Source organism: Cynocephalus volans, chromosome 6, assembly GCF_027409185.1.
Source record: "Cynocephalus volans isolate mCynVol1 chromosome 6, mCynVol1.pri, whole genome shotgun sequence".
Lineage (NCBI taxonomy): Eukaryota > Metazoa > Chordata > Mammalia > Dermoptera > Cynocephalidae > Cynocephalus > Cynocephalus volans.
The window spans coordinates 98,279,844-98,300,399 of NC_084465.1; the positions used below are offsets into that span (position 1 = coordinate 98,279,844).

The window sequence follows — 20,556 nt, forward strand, 5'->3', positions numbered from 1 at the left end:
TATTACTACTCTAAGTTACTGTTGTTGGGAGCTTTGTCGTGTACTTTTATACACTGTGACTATGGTGATGCACTAGGTACTATTACTATGCTGACACATTAGATAGTGTTACCATGGTAATATATTATTGACACAGGTTTTGTGAAACCCAGGTCCTGGCTTCTGAGACCCCGCTTTCTTCATGTTCTCTAATAGTGTCCTGACTCGGTGTTTACAGATCACATTTGCTGGTCTGTCTTCTTCACTCCATATGTGTTCTTGTCCTCATGGGCTTTATTCTTGGATGTTTTATTTCTCAGTGTTCACTATCTTCATAGAATACCTCACCCACACTCATAGCTCCTAATAAACTGGTGTGCTTGTGACTTCTGAATCCACGTGAAGCCAGACCCTTTCCTGAGCATCAGACACAAAACATTTGACAGCTAGGCCATTCCCCCATCTATTAGTTCATTTCTGTTGCTTATAACAAAATATGTGGAAGTGGGTAATTTGTAAGAAAATGAAATTTATTGCTTACAGTTTCAGAGGTTAAGAAGTCCAGGGAAAAAATATGGGGAGGATCTTTGGTGGTGGCTTTACAGCAATGCAGGGGCCTCACATGGCAGAAGACAGCAGAGCAGAGAGGGCATGTGTCCACGGTGACAGCCACTTGGGTCCTAAGCAGGCAGAATAAAGGCAAACTGGGGCCTGAGATGCCCCTGTCCATGGACCAGTTCCCATACCTGGCTCTGACCAAGAGAAGGTTGGGCCAACTCAGTGGAGGGCTCAAGGCATGGAGACAAGTGAAAGTCCTCAGAACCATGTCCCCGACCACCATTGTTAGTCCGTTCACTAGGGCACGGTCGTACAATCTAATCACCTCTTCAAGGCCCCACCTTTCAATTACCAGAATAGGATTTTCCACCTCAACACTTACAATGGGAATTGGGGTTCTAATATATAAACTTTGGGGACACAATTCAATCAATCCACAGCACCCCTGATGTCCTACAGGGCTTCAAACACAACATGTCCAAATGGGACTGATCATCTCTGAGCCATCCCTGCCTCTGAGCCAGAAACACACACACACACACGCACACGCACACACGCACACGCACACACACACACACACACGCACGCACCTTCTCTCCTACTTTCGTCCTTCTCTCAGTAAATGCCACCATGCGGTCCCTCGGGGACAAAATGTGAGGGTCGCTGTAGATCCTCCCATTCCTGCACCACTAAGTGCTCTACACGCCACCTCCTCAGCACCGCTCCCAAATCTTCCCTCTCACCATCCTGACTGTGTTTGCCTTAGTTCAGAGTTTTTAATCTTTTTTGGCTGAATTCTCGCAACACTCCTGATCATAGAGTTTCCTTTAGCAATTTCAACCTCCACACCACAGACGCAATGACTTCTGTAAAATTAATATCAGTTCATCTCACTCCTCTCACTATAATTTTTGAAAGCAACTTCCACTGGTCCAGGAAAAATATCCAAACTTCTCAATATGACTGAGTAGAGAGCCCATATACTTTACCACTCCAACAAGCACACTTTTGAGAGTAAAAGAGGGAGTTGTTAAAATTACAACAAGAATACAGATGTAAACCAGGACTGTTCTGGGCAAAAAAGAACGTGAGGTCACCCTGTCCATGAGGCTGCTGTGATCTGGTGCCCTTTGCTGTCCTTGTTCTATACTTTCCACCCTAAATCCAGACCTGCCTGGCTACTTCTTCCCAAAGAGGCCAGACTATTTTGTAGGCTCAGCCCCTCCCCTCTGCCTCAAACACGACCCCCCCCATCTCCCTTTTGTGGAAATCACCTATTTGTGTTTCAGACTCAGCTCAAGTCCTTTATTCCCCTTCTGCATCTATCCCCAGAAGAGCAGATTACCCCTCGATTGATGCTGCCACCGTGCCCTGGAAAGCAGTAACATAGCGGACTCTGATGTGCAACTATGATCCCTTCTCAGGAATGAAAGACGCATTCCCCAGCTGTTGGGACTGTTGCTGCCACAAGGCTCTCAGCTTCCTCGCTTGTCTGAATACTGCCTCAGTCAATCCAAGGTCACAGCCTCTTCCCAGGAAGCCCCCACCCAATGACCCATCAATGCAGGGATTTAACTGCCTGCTCCCCTGCCCGGGCTGAGCACCTCTGAAGTTTCTCCTTCGTTCCAGCGCTCCCTGTGGGTGAGCGGGGTCACTGACGCCACCTCCTCCGTCTGCCCACTCCTGCTTCCTTCTCTTCCCTTTTCTCCCACAGGTGTTGCTCCCACAGCTGTCCCCGAGAAAGCCCCTACATGCTCATCTGTACTCCAGAGAACCCTCCACGGGAAGCCCCTTTGGGAGAGGACGTTGTTGGCGTCACACACTCAGCACCAGGCACTGGGCGGGGATGGAGAGGCAGCATCACGTTATTGAATGGAAGGGGACAGGCAGAAGTTCACTCCCTAAGACAGCAGCGGAGTAGGTAAGGCTCTCATTACAATTGGAGATTATTTATTTGTTTTTCTCCTTGTTTTTTGTCTATCTTACCACATTTTGGGCCCTCCTATGCCATGTGTATATTGTCCTATTGATTAATTTTCATCTCCTTTTCTTCCTTTCTCTGCTCTGTCTAACATGGATGTATTGGTGGTAGATGACTTTAAGGTTCTGGTCAGACAGTGTAGAATGTAAAAGCAGGATTGGGATGAGAGCAGGGTAGACTCTTGGCTGGGTCCTGGAGCAGTGACAGGAGATTTTGACTTGTCCCTCTGTGGAGGACGGGAGAGTGGGGCTTTCAGCTGTGTGTGGGATACTTGCACCATGTTAGGTCACAGTGTAACTTTTTCAGGAGGGTAAATTTGTGGGAAAGGTGTGCATGTTCATGGTGGCAGCCAGATGATGACTCTAGCCAACATTTGTCTGGCTTTTTGGCTTTCCAGCATCTGTTCACAGTTCTAAGGTTTGTGGAATTTCCTAATATATGATTTCCATTGAGAAGAGACTACCTCCCAGTATAGAAGTCAGTACACCACATGCCACTTGTGAGCCTCCCTTTCAGCTAGAATGAAGACAAGTGCCAGGCTCTGCACATCAGATGCACCTGTCTAGACTTTAACACAGAGAAGGGGAGCCCAGGAAGAATTTTCTTTAGCAGTGGTGGCAATTGCAGTGAGATGATCCCTGGAGTAGGGGACAGAAGCGTAGTTGGTAACAAGCAGTGTCCATGACAGTTGCATCAGAAACTCAAATGGCAGCACCTAGTGCTTGGTGGCAGCAGCATCAGTATCCTCGCTACTGGTTCTGAAGCATGATTTCTGGCACTGTTAGCAGATGAGTGGTTTTCTAAGCCTGGGTTATTAGTTCTCCAGAGAAACAGAACCAACAGAATATATATGAAGTTGTATATATGGAGAGAGAAAGAGAGAGACAGGGAGAGAGAGAGGTATTTTAAATGCTAAGGAATTGGTGCATGTGATTTAGAGGCTTGGCAGATCAAAAATCTTCAGGGTAGACCAGCAGGCTGGAGACCTATGGAAGAGTTGGTGTGTGGTTTGAGTCTAAGGCCAGGCTGCTGGCAGAATCCCTCCTGCATGAAGAGTGTCTTTTTCTATTAGGCCTTCAACTGATTAGAAAAGGGCCAATCACACTGTGGAGGATAATCTGCTTTACTCAGTGTCCACTGATGTAAATGTTCATCTCATCTAAAAAATACCTTCACAGAAACATGTAGAGTAATGTTTGAATAAATATGATGCTACGCTGGCCCAGTCAAGTTGTCACATAAAATTCACCATCTCACCTGGCTATGTAGCTTTCAAGTGATTTTGAGAGATGCTCACTATGTATATATATTTTTTGGCAGCAGCTAATGCAAGGATCAAAGCCTGGATTTTCGTGTTAGTAGCTTCATGCTCCAACCAACTGAGCTATCTAGAGAGCCCTATTTCTTGGTTTTAAATTTTATTGAAGTGAAATTTACATAACATAGAATGAACCACCTTAAAGCGAACAATTCTGTGGCACTTGAGTACATTCACAAGATTGTACAGTCACCACCTCTATCTAGTTCCAACACATTTGCATTACAACAAAAGTAGCAGTCACTCCCCATTTAATCCTTCCCTCCGTCTCTAGCAATGACCAATACTCTGCCCATCTCTATAGATTGACCTGTTAATGCTTATTTTATATAAAAATATCATACAATGTGTAATTATTTGTGTCTGGCTTCTCTTACTTAAAATAATGGTTTTGAGGTTTAGTCACATTGTATCACGAACCAGGACTTTAATCCTTTGTATGGATCAATAAAATTCTATTGTATGTATGTATATCTTGTTTATTAACCCATTCACTGAGGGATTCAGTGTTCTTTGAATGAAATCCCTTTCTGCTAAAATTAGCCACAGTTGGTTTCTGTTATTTTGCACCTAGAAACCCTGAGTGAAACATGCCATAATGTAGCCCATCACCAGGGAACAACTCAACTGCAGAACTGGAGAACCATAAGGGTTTTCTCTATCTTGTATCTTCTCCTCTCTGTGCTTTTGCTTCTTTAGCTCCTCTCTCAGCCCATGGGATGTGAATCAGGCAGGCAGCAGATGATGGACTGATCCATTCCAGCCAACCCACGTGGTGATATGGACTGGCCATTCCTCAATCCCAGTACCAAATTGTCTGGTCCAAGTATCCATGGTTAAGGGGAAGGAATGTTTTATAAACATGAATCCTGGGGCCTGCCACACTTTGATAATGTGGATTAGGGAGTTCTGTTCCAAGAAAAGTGTAAACCATGTGAGTTGAAGAGACTTCTCAAAAGGAATCTATGCTAAGGTCCTGGTGCTTGTAAATCACAGCATGCTGGGCTCTCCTGGAGACAATGTCCCTTTGAGTCAGATTACCCTTTACCCCAAAGAAGTCCATAGCTTGAGCCCATCTCGGTAATGTGCTATTAACATTCCCATCTTCAAATGGAGAAAACGCAGCATCACTAATTTTCTCTGAGGATAACCAGAAATAGGAAAACAGGGCTTATGGAAAATACAAGAATATCCTTTGGTCTGAACAAAGACAGTGGCAAGAAAAAGGATCTAATGATCTAATTTCCACATCAATGGGCATGGCTCAAATCACAAAAGTGATGATGGTTGACTTCTAGGGAATTTTGTCTGGAATTAGTCTCCACCCAGGTGGCTTCATTTCAAATATTTTAATCTTTTGACTCGAGTTACATCTAATCCTTCAATACTACTCTATGTCATCATTGCTTGGTCCAAAGGGACCATAATTGGGGAGGACACTTATTCTCTTTTGTCTCTAATGAGGCTCTTAGGGAATCTGGTCCCTGTGGGAAAGGAGGCTCCTTTAAACACTAGGTCTGTGATTGCCCCAATGAATCACACATGTGTAAACCGTGAACCCTTGCTCCTCCTCACCCAGGACGTGCCTGTGTTTCTGGGACAGTCCACTATAAAGAGAAGCACTGGGCACTTGTGCAGAGGTGAGGAACACCTGACAGCAGTAGCAGCAACCTCCTCCAGGTGAGGTACAGCCACGGAGACATCAATACTTGTCTATTAAGATGGGAAGTTCTTTTAGGAACCTCCTTTGCTGCGTCTTCCAGATACAGAAAGTTATACTAAGAGCCCTGAATGTACAGTAGTCACCTGAGACGATCCCAGTAATAATCAATAGTTTCTTTTTTCTTTCTTTCTTTTTTTTTTTTTTTTTATCTCTTTATAAGCTACTAAGGAGTTGGGTGGGTGGAGGGAAAAGTGAGAAATGTAAGCAGAAATACACATGGTAGAGTCAGGCTGTGTATATGTCCGTGAGTTTTTCAGTCTTAAAAATAGAAAATAAGAACCAATGGGTCCAGCAAAAAAAGCATTAGAACTGAGCATTGGAAACTTGACGTGCAGGTGGGGTGGGCACATCCTGCTTTACCAATTCTATAAAGTCATTTGCACACATGGTCCTGCCTGGAGCCTGATGACACCTTAGCTGTCCATGTCTAGGTTTCTGAATTTGCTGCTCTCTATTCACCTGGGTTCAGAGCCATGAGAGAGACAAACCAGTCAAGCGTCTCCGAGTTCCTCCTCCTGGGACTCTCCAGGCAGCCCCAGCAGCAGCAGCTCCTCTTCGTGCTCTTCCTGAGCATGTACCTGGTCACGGTCCTGGGAAACCTGCTCATCGTCCTGGCCATCAGCACCGACTCCCGCCTGCACACCCCCATGTACTTCTTCCTCAGCAACCTGTCCTTCGTGGATATCTGCTTCTCCTCCACTACCGTCCCCAAGATGCTGACCAATCACATACTTGGCAGTCACAGCATCTCCTTCTCTGGGTGTCTCACGCAGATGTATTTTCTCTGTGTGTTTGCCGACATGGACAATTTCCTTCTGGCTGTGATGGCCTATGACCGCTTCATTGCCATATGCCACCCCTTACAGTACAGAACAAAGATGACCCATCAGCTCTATGCCCTGCTGGTCGCTGGATCATGGGTCCTTGCCCACATGAATGGTCTGTTGCACACCGTGCTGTTGGCTCGACTCTCATTCTGTGCAGACAACGTGATCCCCCACTTCTTCTGTGATGTGAATCCCCTCCTGAAACTCTCCTGTTCAGACACACAGCTCAATGAGCTCATGATTCTTACGGAGGCTGCCCTGATCATGATTGCCCCATTTGTTTGCATCCTGGCTTCCTATGTACATATCACCTGTGCTGTCCTGAGGGTCCCATCCACAAGGGGAAGGTGGAAAGCCTTCTCCACCTGTGGCTCCCACCTGGCTGTGGTTTCCCTCTTCTATGGCACCATCAGTGCTGTGTATTTCAACCCTTCCTCCTCACACTCAGCTGAGAAAGACATCGCGGCTACTGTGATGTATACAGTGGTGACCCCCATGCTAAACCCCTTCATCTACAGCCTGAGGAACAAGGACTTGACAGGGGCTCTAAGAAAAGTGTTTGTCAGGAAGACATTTTCTGTCTGATTAGAGAATCAAGACTAAATCTCATTCCAAAGCAAATCTACTTTTCACCAATTGAGCATAATGCAGCCGTGGTTCATCAAAGACGGTATGGAGACAAACAGTTTTATGTCGTTGAGAGGCGCACACAGAAGGTGATTGTCATTTTTTAGTGGGCTCTGATTCACCTGTAACTCTTCTATCTATTGAGTAATGAGACCTCTTTTTTTGTGACTTCATTTTTTTGTTGTGGTTTGTTTGCTTATTTATTTGTTTGTTTATTTATTTATTTTAGAAAGATGACCGGTAAGGGGATCTTAACCCTTGACTTGGGGTTGTCAGCACCACGCTCTCCCAAGTGAGAGAACCAGCCATCCCCATATAGGGATCCAAAGCCTTGGTTTTGTTTATTTTTAAAACATTTTATTTTGATGTTCTTGTCCTTGAGTATGTGTAAGAAAACATAAAGAAATCTAAGAAAAATACAAAAAATCTATGATATGCTTCTAAAGTCAAGTGACGCAGTTTTATTTCCAATTTTTATTAATTTTTTTTTTGTTCATTAATGGATTTCCCTTTGACCTTGCTTATGTTTTTAAAGTCTTGACTCAATTAACTTGACCATTTATATCTGTTCTACTCATAAGATTCTCAAATCAGAGTGAGACACCCAGCCACTGAAGATATGATGTTCCTCATCTGGAGTAATCGAGTATTTTGCTCAAAATCCCAGTCTTCAAGTTCTTTATCATAACTAAACTGTCCAAATAAATCTCTCTGTTGATTAAATTGTTGGAGGGCTTTTTATGTCACTGTAACATTCTATAAGACGAGAGAAACCAAATGTCCCATCTGAGACTTCCAAGTGATCAAGCCGACATTCAAAGGAAGGTTCTATATAATAACGTTCATCAAAGGTCAACTCTATTCTCTGACGTAGAGCAGCTTCCTGAATGTAGAGACACTCCTTGTTTGGTGGATGTGCATCTTGCTAATTTCGTGAAGCAAAATGACCGCCAGTGCTAGTTCCAACCCAAACACCACACTGGGTTGCAGGAATGTGCTTGATTACAATATTTTGTTCATCATTGGTCCTTTGGGCACAGAAATTCCTTCCACTACAAGTACTGATTTTGACCACACCTTGACAGCCAAGCTGGGCAGCTCTGTCCTAATCACTAGCCACTGGCTGTCACCCCACCAGGCAGAGCTCAGGTCCTCCATGCCTGAGGAGTGCTGATGTGGGGCACAGGCTCCCCTGAAGTTAATGACTAAATTTTAAACTATTTTACACCCAAGTCAATTTCTTTCTTTTATGTGATTTGTTAGGAGTATACATGCAACACGTGTACTTGATTATTGGAATCACCTGGAAAGCTTCCACAATCCATTGATATATCCAGGCTCCAATACTGAGCACGTAAATCACAATCTGTACAGGTGAGGTCCAGGACCCTAAAAGAGATTTTCAAAAAAAATCTTGGGCGATTTTAAAAAATTAATTTATATTATTATACAAACATGTAGGGTACAACGTTGGTTTTCAATAATTGTGTACAATGTGTGGTGTTTAGATCATTACAGTTAGATTATTCATCATTACAATACGCAATCTTTCTTTGTGTCCGTTGACCAATTCCCATTAGTCCCCTTCCCTCTGCCGCCATCTCGGGCCATTCTAACGTGCAGTCAGGGTGGAGAATCACTGTATGTGTCCTCCGGAGTCATCAGTCATGACAGTTGGGTCACAAAGTGAGTTTTGAGACTCAGACAAAAGAACAACAGAGTGAAGTATGAGGCCTGCAGTGAGTAATAGCATTTCCAATGAGACTCAAGAGAAGCCGGTGACCAGTGTCCTGGTGCATCCAGAGGGAGCCACAGGGAAGCGTGGGAACACTCAGGAGCATCCTGATTGGCTGCCTGAACTTTGGGGGCGGGTCCAGCAGGGGTGACGTCTTTAGTATGAGGGAAACTGGTCAGCACCTGCTGTAGCCTCTGCCCAGACCCACTGTCTGGCCCTGCTTTCTCCTCCGACTAGCGACTCCCATCCCACTCCTTCAAGAACCAAGTCAAATGCTGCCTCCTCCTCCATGAAGCCTCCTGACTCCGTATTCTGTTCTCACAGCTCTTTTTTTTTTTTCCTTCGGTTTATTCTACCCTCTCTGCAATGGCTTTCCATAGACTGAGACCCACCCTACCTAAATATACTACTTGTTTTGTGTCCCCAGTGTCTGCCACTGCTCCTAGATAAGAGGTGACCATTAACTTTAACGAAAAGGAAAAAATGGATGAATATTACCTTAATTTTTAATTTGGATATTCTTACTTTAGAAGGAGTTTTTAAATTCCCCCCATTTAAAATACATCACTTTTGTTATGTGAAGGGTAGTCTCCACACACTATGGAACACCAAAAATCATTTAAGAAGAAAATTAAAATACCCCATATCCTGCTGCTCAAAGACAACTGCAGTTATGCACCATGAATATGATTTTACCTAAGTTGGCTTCCAATGGGCTTGTGCAGCTGGGTTTGCCCTCCTGCCCTCTGCTGCTCCCCCAGGAGAACGTGCTCTCCAGGCTGCTGTCCCTCCAGCCTGAGAACCCAGTAGAACACAAGAACTGTGGACATGAGCCCAGCCCACAGCCTGGGGCCAAGCCCAGATGACCCACAGTCTGAAAAGAGAGAAGTTATTGCTTTTCTAAGTTCCTGTGTTTGAGGAGCTTAGTTATGTACTTTTATACACTGTCACTATGGTGATACACTAGGCACTGTTACTGTGGTGATACACTAGGCACTGTTACTATGGTGATACACTATTGATACAGTTTTTGTGAAACCAAGGTCCTGGCTTCTGAGATTCCACTTTCTTCATGTTCTCTAGTTGTGTCCTGGCTCCCGTGTTTATAGATCACATTTGCTGGACTATCATCTTCACTACGTTATATGTTCTTGTCTTCGTGGGTTTTATTCTTGGATCTTTTCCTCTTCAGTGGCCACTCTCTCCGTAGACAATCCCATCCGCTCTCGTAGTTCCTAATAAACCAATGTGCTGGTGACTTCTGAGTCCATGTGCACCCAGAGCCTTCCCTGAGCCTCAGGCCCAAAGCATATGACTCCTGGGACCCTAACCCCAGGTGTCCTTCAGGGCTTCAAAAACAACTTGTCCAAATGAGACCGATCACCTCTGAGCTGCGCTTGCTTCTGAGCCTCACACTCACACACACACACCCACAGTCACACACACAAGCGCACGCATGCACACACACACATACACACATCCCACTTCTCTCCTACTTTCGTCCTTCTCTCAGTAAATGCCACCATGCAGTCCCTCAGGGACAAAATGTGAGCGTCGCTGTAGATCCTCCCATTCCTGCACCACTAAGTGCTCTACACGCCACCTCCTCAGCACCGCTCCCAAATCTTCTCTCTCATCATCCAGACTGTATCTGCCTTGGATCAGGGATTGAATTTTTTTTTTCTGAATTCTTGAAACACTCCCAATAAGCCTCCCTGTTCATAGACTTTCCCTCAGCAATTTCACACTCCACAGCACAGCCACAATGACCTTTTTAAAATAAACGTTAGTTCATCTAACTCCTCTGATTATAATTTTTGAAGGTAACTACTAATTGTCCAGAGAAACAATCCAAAACTCACATTATGAGTTAGAGTAGAAAGCCCCCATAATGTACCACTCCAACTAGTACACTTTTGATAGTAAAAGAGGGAGTTATTAAAATTACGACATTACGACTGATGTAAACCAGGACTGCTCTGGGCAAAAAAGAACATGTGGCCACCCTGTCCACAAGGCTGCTGTGATCTGGTGCCATTTGCTGTCCTTGTTCTACATCTTCCACCCTAAATCCAGACCTGCCTGGCTGCTTCTTCCCAAAGAGGCCAGACCATTTTATGGGCTCAGCCTCTCCCCTCTGCCTAGAATAGCCTCACACACGATCCTCCCCGCTCTCATCACCCTTTTCTGGAAATCACCTATTCGTGTTTCAGACTCAGCTCAAGTCCTTTATTCCCCTTCTGCATCTATCCACAGCAGAGCAGATTACTCTTCGATTGATGCTGCCCACGTTCCCTGGAAAATGGTAACATAGTGGACTCTGATGTGCCACCACGATCCCTTCTCAGGAATGAAAGACGCATTCCCCAGCTGCTGGGACTGTTGCTGCCACAAGGCTCTCAGGATCCCCACTTGACTGAATGCTACCTCGGTCAATTCAAGGTCAAAGCCCCTTCCCAGGAAGCCCCCACCCAATGACCTATCGATGCAGGGGTTTAACTGCCTGCTCCCCTGCCCTGGCTGAGCATGTCTGAAGTTTCTCCTTCGTTCCAGCGCTCCCTGTGGGTGAGCGGAGACACTGACGCCACCTCCTTTCTCTGCCTGCACCTCTTTCCTTCTCTTCCCTTTTCTCCCACAGGTGTCGCTAGCACAGCTGTCCCTGAGAAAGCCCCTCCATGCTCATCTCCACTCCACAGACCCCTCCATGGGACTCCCCCTGTGGAGAGGACACTGCTGGTGTCACACACTCAGCACCAGACACTGGGTGGGGATGGAGAGGCAGCACCACGTTACTGAATGAAGGGGACAGGCAGAAGTTCGCTCCCTAAGACAGCAGCGGAGTAGGTAAGGCTCTCATTACAACTGGACATTATTTATTTGTTTTTCTCCTTGTTTTTTGTCTATCTTACCGCATTTTTGGCCCTCCTATGCCATGTGTATATTTACCTATTCATCAATTTTCATTTCCTTTTCTTCCTTCCTCTGCCCTAACATGGGATGTGTTGCTGGTAGATGACTTCAATGTTCTGGTCAGAGGGTGTAGAATGTAAAACCAGGATTGGGATGAGAGCAGGGGAGACTCTTGACTGGGACCTAGAGCAGTGACAGGAGATTTTGAAGTGTCCCTCTGTTGAGGACGGGTGAGTGGGGCTTTCAGATGTGTGAGGGATACTTGCACCACATTAGGACACAGCCAAACTTTTTCAGGATGGAAAATTTGGGGGAAAGGTGTGCATGTTCATGTTGCCAGCCAGACAATGACTCTGGCAGATATTTGTCTGACTTTTTGGCCTCCCAGAAACTGAGCCCACTTCTAAGGTTGGTGGAATTTCCTAATTTGTGGATCTTTTTTGAAGAGATCTCCTTCCACTATGGAAGTCAATACACCAGATATCTGCTTGTGAGCCTCCCTGTCACCTAGAATGAGGACAAGTGACAAGCTCTGCACATCGGGTATACCTGCCAAGAATTTGACACAGAGAAGGGGAGCCCAGGAGGAACTTTCTTTAGTAGGAACTTTCTTTACCAATGCTGACAACTGTAATGAGATGGTCCCTGGAGTTGGGGGCCGAGGTGCAGGTGGTAGCAATGGCATCCATGACAGCTGCAATCAGAACTGCAAGTGGCAGCACCTACTGCTTGGTGGCAGCAGCATCAGTGTCCTCACTAGCTGGTTCCAAAGTATGATTTGGGGCATTGTTACAAGATGAGTGGTCTTCTAAACCTGGTTTATTAGATCTCCAGAGAAGCAGAACCAATGGAATGTATACAATTATATATATATATATATATATATATGGAGAGAGAGAGAGGTATTTTAAATTAGAAGGAATTGGCACATGTGATTTTGGAGGCTTGGAAGGTCCACAATCTTCAGGGTAGACCAGCAGACTTTAGACCTATGGAAGAGTTGGTGTTGTGGTTTGAGTCTAAAGCCAGTCTGCTGGCACAGTTCCCTCTTGCATGAAGAAGTGTCTTATTCTATTAAGGCTTTTGACTGATAAGAAAAGGCCCAATCACAGTGTGGAGGGTAATCTGCTTTACTCAGCATCTACTGATGTAAATGTTCATATCATCTAAAAAATGCCTTCACAGAAATATCTAGAGTAATGTTTGAGTGAATACATTGTTACCCTGTCAAATTGTCCCATGAAATTCCCCATCACACCAGGCTATCTAGCTTTCTAGTGATTTTGAGAGACACTCACTATGTAAATATATTTGGGGGCAGCAGCTGATGCAGGGATTGAACCCTGGTGGTTGGTGTTAGCAGCATCACACTCAAATCAACTGAGCTAAGCGGCCAGCCCCATTTTTGCTTTTATGTTTTATTGAAATGAAATTTACATAACATAGAATGAACCAGCTTAACCTGAACAATTCTGTGTCATTTAGTACATTCACAACACTGTGCAGTCACCACCTCCATCCGATTCCAACACATTTCCGTCACCCCAAAAGGAAACCTCCTACCCAATAGAAGTCACTCCCCATTTCTCCCTTCCCCCAGTCTGTACCAGTGACAATATGCTGCCACCTCTATAGATTCACCTGTTATGTGTATTTTATATAAAAGGAATCATACAACGTATGATCATTTTGTCTAGCTTCTTTCACTCAGCATAATGGTTTTGAGGTTTATCCATGTTATAGCATGAATCAGGACTGTAATTGTTTATATGGCTCAATAAAATTCTAGTATATGTATGCACAAATTGTTTATCCACCCATTCATTGGTGGACTCAATGTTCTTTAATGAAGTCCCTTTCTGCTGAAATTAGCCACAGTTGGTTTCTGTTATTTTGCAACTGAGAACCATGAGTGAAACATGCTGGAATATAGCCGATCACCAGTAAATAACTCAAACCAGAATGTAAAACCATAAGGGTTTTCTCCAACTAGTATCTTCTCCTCTCTGTGTATTTGCTTCTTTGGCTCCTCTCTCGGCCCATGTGATACGAACCGAGCAGGCAGCAGATGATGGACTGATGCATTCCAGCCAATCCATGTGGTGACATGGACTGGCTGTTCCTTAGTCCTGGTTCCAAATTGGTCCAAGCAGCCATGGTGAAGGGGAAGAAAAGTTTTATAAACATGAATCCTGGGGCCCTGCCAGTCTGTGAATATATGGATTAGGGAATTCTGTTCCAAGAAAAGTGTAAGCCGTGTGAGTTGAAGAGACTTCCCAAAGTGTGTCTACCCCAAGGTCCTGAAGCTTCTAAATCACAGCATGCTGTGCTCTCCTGGAAACAGCTTTCCGTTGAATGTAGCTACCCTTTACCCCAAACATGTCCATAGGTTGGGCCGATCTCAGTAATGTGCTGTTAACATTCCCGTCTGTCAATGGAGAAGATGTGGTATCAATAATCTTGTCTGAGGATAACCAGACATAAGAAATCTGGGGTTACAGAAAATACAAGAATAGCCCCAGGTGTGAGCAAAGACAGTGCCAAGAAAAAGGATCTATTCATTGAATTTCCATATCAATGGTCACAGGCTAGATCACCAAGGTGAAGAGGCTTGACTTCCAGGGAATTATGTCTGGAATTTGTATCCATCCATGTGGCTTCCTTTCTAATATTTTTAAGTTTTGACATAAGAGTTACACCTAAATCTTAGATACTACTCTATGTCATCATTGTTTGCTCCAAAGGGACAAAAAAGTGGTTGAGACAATTATTCTCTTTTTGTCTCTAATGAGGCTCTTAGGGAATCTGGTCTCCATAGCCAAGGAGGCTCCTGTAAACACTAGGTCTGTGGTTGCCACAATGAATCACACATGTGTAAACCATGAGCCCCTGCTCCTCCTCACCCACAACCGGCCTGTGTTTCCAGGACAATCCCCACTATAAAGAGAAGCACTGGGCAGTTGTGCAGAAGTGAGAACACCTGACAGCAGGAGCACCAACCTCCTCCAGGTGAGGTGCAGCCACGGAGACATCGATACTTGTCTATTAAGATGGGAAGTTCTTTTAGGAACCTCCTTTTTGGCATCTTCCAGATACAGAAAGTAATAGTAAGAGCCCTGAATGTACAGTGGTCACTCTGAGATGATCCCAGTAATAATTAACTGTTACTTTTTTCACTTTATTAGCTACTAAGGAGTTGGGTGGGTGGAGGGAAAACTGAGAAATGTAAGCAGAAATACACATGGTGGAGTCAGGCTGTACATATGTCTGTGAGTTTTTCAACATTAAATGTGGAAAATAAGAATCAATGAGTCCAGGAAGGAAAGCGTTAGACCTGATCATTGGATACTGGAAGTGCAAGTGGGGTGGGCACATCCTGTTTCAGCAGCTCTATAAAGTGATTTGCACGTGTGGTCCTGCCTGGAGCCTGATCACATCTTAATCAGCCGTGTCTAGGCTTCTGAATATGCTGCCCTCTATTCAGCCAGCTCAGAGCATGAGAGGGACAAACCAGTCGAGCGTCTCCGAGTTCCTCCTCCTGGGACTCTCCAGGCAGCCCCAGCAGCAGCAGCAGCTCCTCTTCGTGCTCTTCCTGAGCATGTACCTGGTCACGGTCCTGGGAAACCTGCTCATCGTCCTGGCCATCAGCACCGACTCCCGCCTGCACACCCCCATGTACTTCTTCCTCAGCAACCTGTCCTTCATGGACGTCTGCTTCTCCTCCACCACCGTCCCCAAGATGCTGACCAATCACATACTTGGCAGTCACAGCATCTCCTTCTCTGAGTGTCTAACACAGATGTATTTTATCTGTGTGCTTGCTGTCATGGACAGTTTCCTCCTGGCTGTGATGGCCTATGACCGCTTCGTCGCCATATGCCACCCGTTGCATTACAGAACAAAGGTGACCCATCAGCTCTGTGCCCTACTGGTCATTGGATCTTGGGCCACTGCCAACCTGAATGGATTGTTGCACACGCTGCTGACGGCTCGACTCTCCTTCTGTGCAGACAATGTGATCCCCCATTTCTTCTGTGATATGAATCCACTCCTGAAACTCTCCTGCTCAGACACACAGCTCAATGAGCTCATGATTCTTACGGAGGGTACCTTGATCACAGTCACCCCATTTGTTTGCATCCTGACTTCCTATGTGCACATCTCCTGTGCTGTCCTGAGGGTCCCATCCACAAGGGGAAGGTGGAAAGCCTTCTCCACCTGTGGCTCCCACCTGGCTGTGGTTTCCCTCTTCTATGGCACCATCAGTGCTGTGTATTTCAACCCTTCCTCCTCACACTCAGCTGAGAAAGACATCACAGCTACTGTGATGTATACAGTGGTGACCCCCATGCTAAACCCCTTCATCTACAGCCTGAGGAACAAGGACTTGACAGGGGCTCTAAGAAAAGTGTTTGTCAGGAAGACATTTTCTGTCTGATGAGAGAATCAAGACTGAATCTCATTCCCAAGAGAATTGGTTTCTCACCATTTGAGCATAAATCAGTCGTTGTTCATCAAAGATAGTCTGGAAACAAATACATTGATGTCTTTGAGAGGGGCACACAGAAGGCAAGTGACTGTCATTTGTTAGTGGACTCTGATTCATTTTGTTTTGTTTTGTTTTGTTTCTAAGATGACTGGTAAGGGGATCTCAACCCTTGGCTTGGTGTTGTCAGCACCACACTCTCCCGAGTGAGCCACAGGCCGGCCCAGACTCTGATTCATTTGTAACCCTGTTGCAGCTATCCAGTTAGAAGACCTCTTTGTAATACTAAATGTTGCGTTTTAAGTTTTTTATTAATTTTTTTTTACTTAAAAATGTATTTGAATATTTTTGGCCTTGAGTATATGGTATAAAACATTAAGATATCTAAGGAAAAAAGTGATACCATCTATGATACGCTTCAAATGTCAAGTGATACAGTTTTATTTCCAATATGAACTAATTTCACTGTGACTTGCTAATTTCTTTAATGTCTTCATTTGATTAACTTCACCAACTTATCTCTTATCTAACTTTAAGATTCTAAAATCAGAGTGAGATATCCAGCCACTGAAATGATAACAATGTTTACCTGGAATAAATGAATATTTTGCTCAAAATCCCAGTCCTTCAAGCTCTTCATCGGGACTAAACTTCATCCACATGAAGTTCCCTGTTGATCCAATAAATGGAGGGTTTTTTATGCTACAGTCTCGATCTACAAGAGGAGAGAACCAATTGTCCCATCTCAAATTTGTAACTCATCAAGCTGACATTCAAAGGAAGGTTCTATATAATAATGTTCATCAAAGGTCAACTCTGTTTTCTGATGTGGAGCAGCTACCTGAATATACAGACACTCCTTGCTTGGTGGACCTGAGTCTTGGTAATTGGTGAATCAAAATGACCTCCATTGCTGGTTCCAACCCAAAAGCCACATTGGGTTGCAGGAATGTGCTTGATTCCAATACATTATCCATCGTGGGACTTTTGGGCCACAGCAATTCCCTCCACTACAGGTATTGTTATTGACAGCTCTTTGAGGACTGAGCACAGCTGCTCTGTCCTCATCGCCACTCCCTGGCTGCCACCCCATGGAGCAGAGCTCAGGCCTGCCTCATCCAAGGATTGCTATATGTAGCGCAGGCTCCACTGAAGTTGAGACTAAATCTTTGATTGTTTTACACCTGAATCTAGTTCTTACTTTTATGTGATTTGATACATGCAACACATGTACTTGAATTTTGGAATCACCTGGGAAACTTTCACAATCCACTGATGTCCAGGCCCCAATACTGAGCACATAACCCAGAATCTCTGCAGGTGAAGTTCATGCCCCAACACTGAGATTTTGAAAAGACATCTCAGATGATTCTAACATGCAGTCAGAGTGGAGAACCACTGGTTTACCTCATCCTCCTGTGTACATCCTCTGGAGTGGTCAGTCATGAAGGCTGGGTCACAAAATAAATTTTGAGACTCAGACAAAAGAACAGCAGAGTGAAATATGAGGCCTGAATTGAGTGACAGCATTTCCAGTGAGACTGAAGAGGAGATGGCGACAGGTGTCCTGGTGCATCCAGAGGAAACCACAGAGAAGCCTATGAACACCCAGGAGCATTCTGATTGGCTGCCTGACCTTAGGGGGCGGGTCCAGCCAGGGTGACCATCTTCAGTATGAGGGAAACTGGTCAGCACCTGCTGTAACCTCTTGCCCAGACCCACTATCTGGCCCTGCTTTCTTCTCCGACTTGCCAGTTCCTGCCCACACCACCAAGAAAAAAGTCAAATGACACCTCCTCCTCCAGGAGGCCTCCTGACTCTGTCTTCCCATTCTCACAGCTCTATTTCTCTTTGGTTTATTCTTCCCTCTCCACAAGGGCTTTCCCTCCTGACCCCAGTATACTACTCACTTTGTATCCCCAGTGTCTGGCCTTGCTCCTCCTGACCAAAAACAATAATCAACTATAGAAGAAAGAAAACAAAACAAGTAAGTGAATATTGCCTTAACTTGTAATTTGGACACTCTTATTTTAGAAGGAGTTTTAAAATTTCTCCCATTAAAAAAATCATTTAAAAGATTTCTGTTCAAGGTGGTAGAATTGATGGTCCACAGCATCACTCTGTCCCACAAGCAACCAATCTGCAACCATCAAAACAACGACTGCCAAGCTGGGGCTGCTAGAGCTCAGGGGAAGAGGAGGAGAGATCTACGGAGTTCACAAAAGCAGAAGAAGCCACGATGAGAGAAAGAAAGGACCGCCCCTATACTTTTGATCCCCGACACTTCAAGGCTGGCCCTGGTGAGCACTCAGAGCAAGAGCTGGCAAAGCCACAGCTGTATCCTTTGTATGAAGTTGCATGGAGATGGCAGGGGAGAAGAAGGCCTTATTGGACCCCAGGCCAGTGAGACCACTAACAGTGCTCCCATGGACCCACATAGGAGCAAGGGGCCACAGACAACTACAATCAGCACAGGACCACTCAGAGCACACTGGAGATGGAGTATAGATCTGCAGGCAGGGCAGTTCACTGAAAAGACTCAGGCCCACACCAGAGTTTCCACCCAACCCAGGAGTACTGGACCTCACAAGACCCAGAAGTACTTAAGAGGTCAACAATTAAAACCTGAGTTGCACAAAAAGCCTCCCAGTAAATCTGCAATTTAGCTCAACCACAGGGCTCAAGTGCTGGTCCCCACAGGAAGTTCCACCATTTTAGAAGTAAGCAAATGACATCAAGTTAGTTCCAGTGCAGAGTTTAAGTGGTGGGGATAGCTAATAATCCAACACAGAATTGAAACACAAAAAACACACAGATCAGATACACATTTCTGGTATTAACCACTAAAGGCATAACACCACCAAAGAACACCTATAAAGTGTATAAGAACTGGAAGCTCCCCAGGCTCCCAAACTGGGGTGGGGGAGGGCTGATGCTCCATGTCCACATCCAGCCGAGCAAAGACCACTGAGTCACTGTTGGAAGTTCCCTGGGCTCCCAAACTGGGACAGTGGGGGGCCAAGGGCCTCAGACATGCCCCCCTGCCGCGATGTTCACATCCATACCAGTTACAACCACCAAGCTGACTCTGGTAGTGCCCTGGGCTCCTGAGCTGGGGCAGTGGGAGGGCTGAAGTCCTCAGCAACACCCTCTAGATGTCTGTATCCAGCCCAGCCCTGCCACTGGAAGTGCCCCAGGCTCTCCCGCAGGAGTGAGGGGGGTGCCATAGGCATTGATCATGCCCACCTTCCTCCTCTTCCCACCCTATCACTCTCCTCCTTCCTGTCTCCCCCTTGCCCTCGACTGCTCTGCAATGACATCTTAGAATGTAATAATAATAATAATAAATAAAATTAAGAAATATAATTTTAGTTATTTTAAAGCTAGTATCTATACACTGTGCAACACCAAAAAATCATAAAGAAGAAAATTAAAATAAGCCCATTCTTGGTGCTCAAAGATAACTGCAGTTATGCACCGTGAATATGGTTTTACCAAAGTTGGCTTCCAATGGGCTTGTGCCCCTGGGTTTCCCTCCTGCCCTCTGCTGCTGCCCCAGGAGAACATGCTCTCCAGGCTGCGTCCCTCCAGCCTGAGGACCCAGTAGAACACAAGAACTGCGGACATGAGCCCAGCCCACAGTCTGGGGCCAAGACCAGGTGACCCACATTCTGAAAAGAGAGAATTTATTGCTTTTCTAAGTTACTGTGGTTGGAGAGCTTTGGAATGTATTCTTATATACTGTTACTATGGTGACATACTAGGTACTATTATTATGGTAATACATTAGGTACTGTTACTACGGTAATATATCATCGGTGCAGTTTTTCTGAAACTCAGGTCCTGTCATCTGAGATCCTTCTTTCTTCATGTTCTCTAATTGTTTCTTGGCTCCCGTGTTTACAGATCACATATGCTGGTCTGTCTTCTTCACTCCAGTATATATTCTCGTCCCCCGGGGCTTTATTCTTGGATCTTTCCCTTCTCAGTCTTTGCTGTCTTCATAGATAATCCCATCCATTCTCGCAGCTCCTAATGAACCAATGTGCTGGTGACTTCTGAATCCATGTGCAGCCAGAGCCTTCCCTGAGCCCCAGGCCTAAACTATCTGACTCTTGGGCCCCACCCCCATGTATTAGTCTGTTGCTTTTCCTTAAAACAAAATACACAGAACTGGGTAATTTGTAAGAAAATGAAATTTATTGCTTACAGTTTCAGAGGCTGGGAAGTCCAAAGTCCAGGGAACAAATCTAGAGAAGGTCTTTGCTGGTGACTTTACAGCAATGCAGGAGTCTCACATTGCTGAAGATGGAAGAGCAAAGAGAGCTGACTAACCACTCATGTGCTCTTGTTTTAAAGCCCTCAGAACAATGCCCCTGACCACCATTATTAATCCATTCACTATGGCATGG

General features: G+C 45.2%; 2 protein-coding genes across 2 annotated transcripts; both read left to right on the top strand.

Annotated features, from left to right (window-relative positions):
* Positions 1 to 6,032: 6,032 nt before the first annotated feature.
* On the top strand, positions 6,033 to 6,971 carry LOC134379775 (olfactory receptor 1361-like). Its single transcript, XM_063098925.1, has one exon. The coding sequence runs from the start codon at positions 6,033 to 6,035 to the stop codon at positions 6,969 to 6,971; it is 939 nt and encodes a 312-aa protein (XP_062954995.1).
* Positions 6,972 to 15,154: 8,183 nt separating this feature from the next.
* Positions 15,155 to 16,096, top strand: LOC134379772 (olfactory receptor 1361-like). The gene has a single exon (XM_063098922.1). The coding sequence runs from the start codon at positions 15,155 to 15,157 to the stop codon at positions 16,094 to 16,096; it is 942 nt and encodes a 313-aa protein (XP_062954992.1).
* The last annotated feature ends 4,460 nt before the right edge of the window (positions 16,097 to 20,556 follow it).

Coding starts and splice junctions, on each gene's coding strand:
- LOC134379775 (XM_063098925.1), top strand. CDS start 6,033: ATGAGAGAGACAAACCAGTCAAGCGTCTCCGAGTTCCTCCTCCTGGGA.
- LOC134379772 (XM_063098922.1), top strand. CDS start 15,155: ATGAGAGGGACAAACCAGTCGAGCGTCTCCGAGTTCCTCCTCCTGGGA.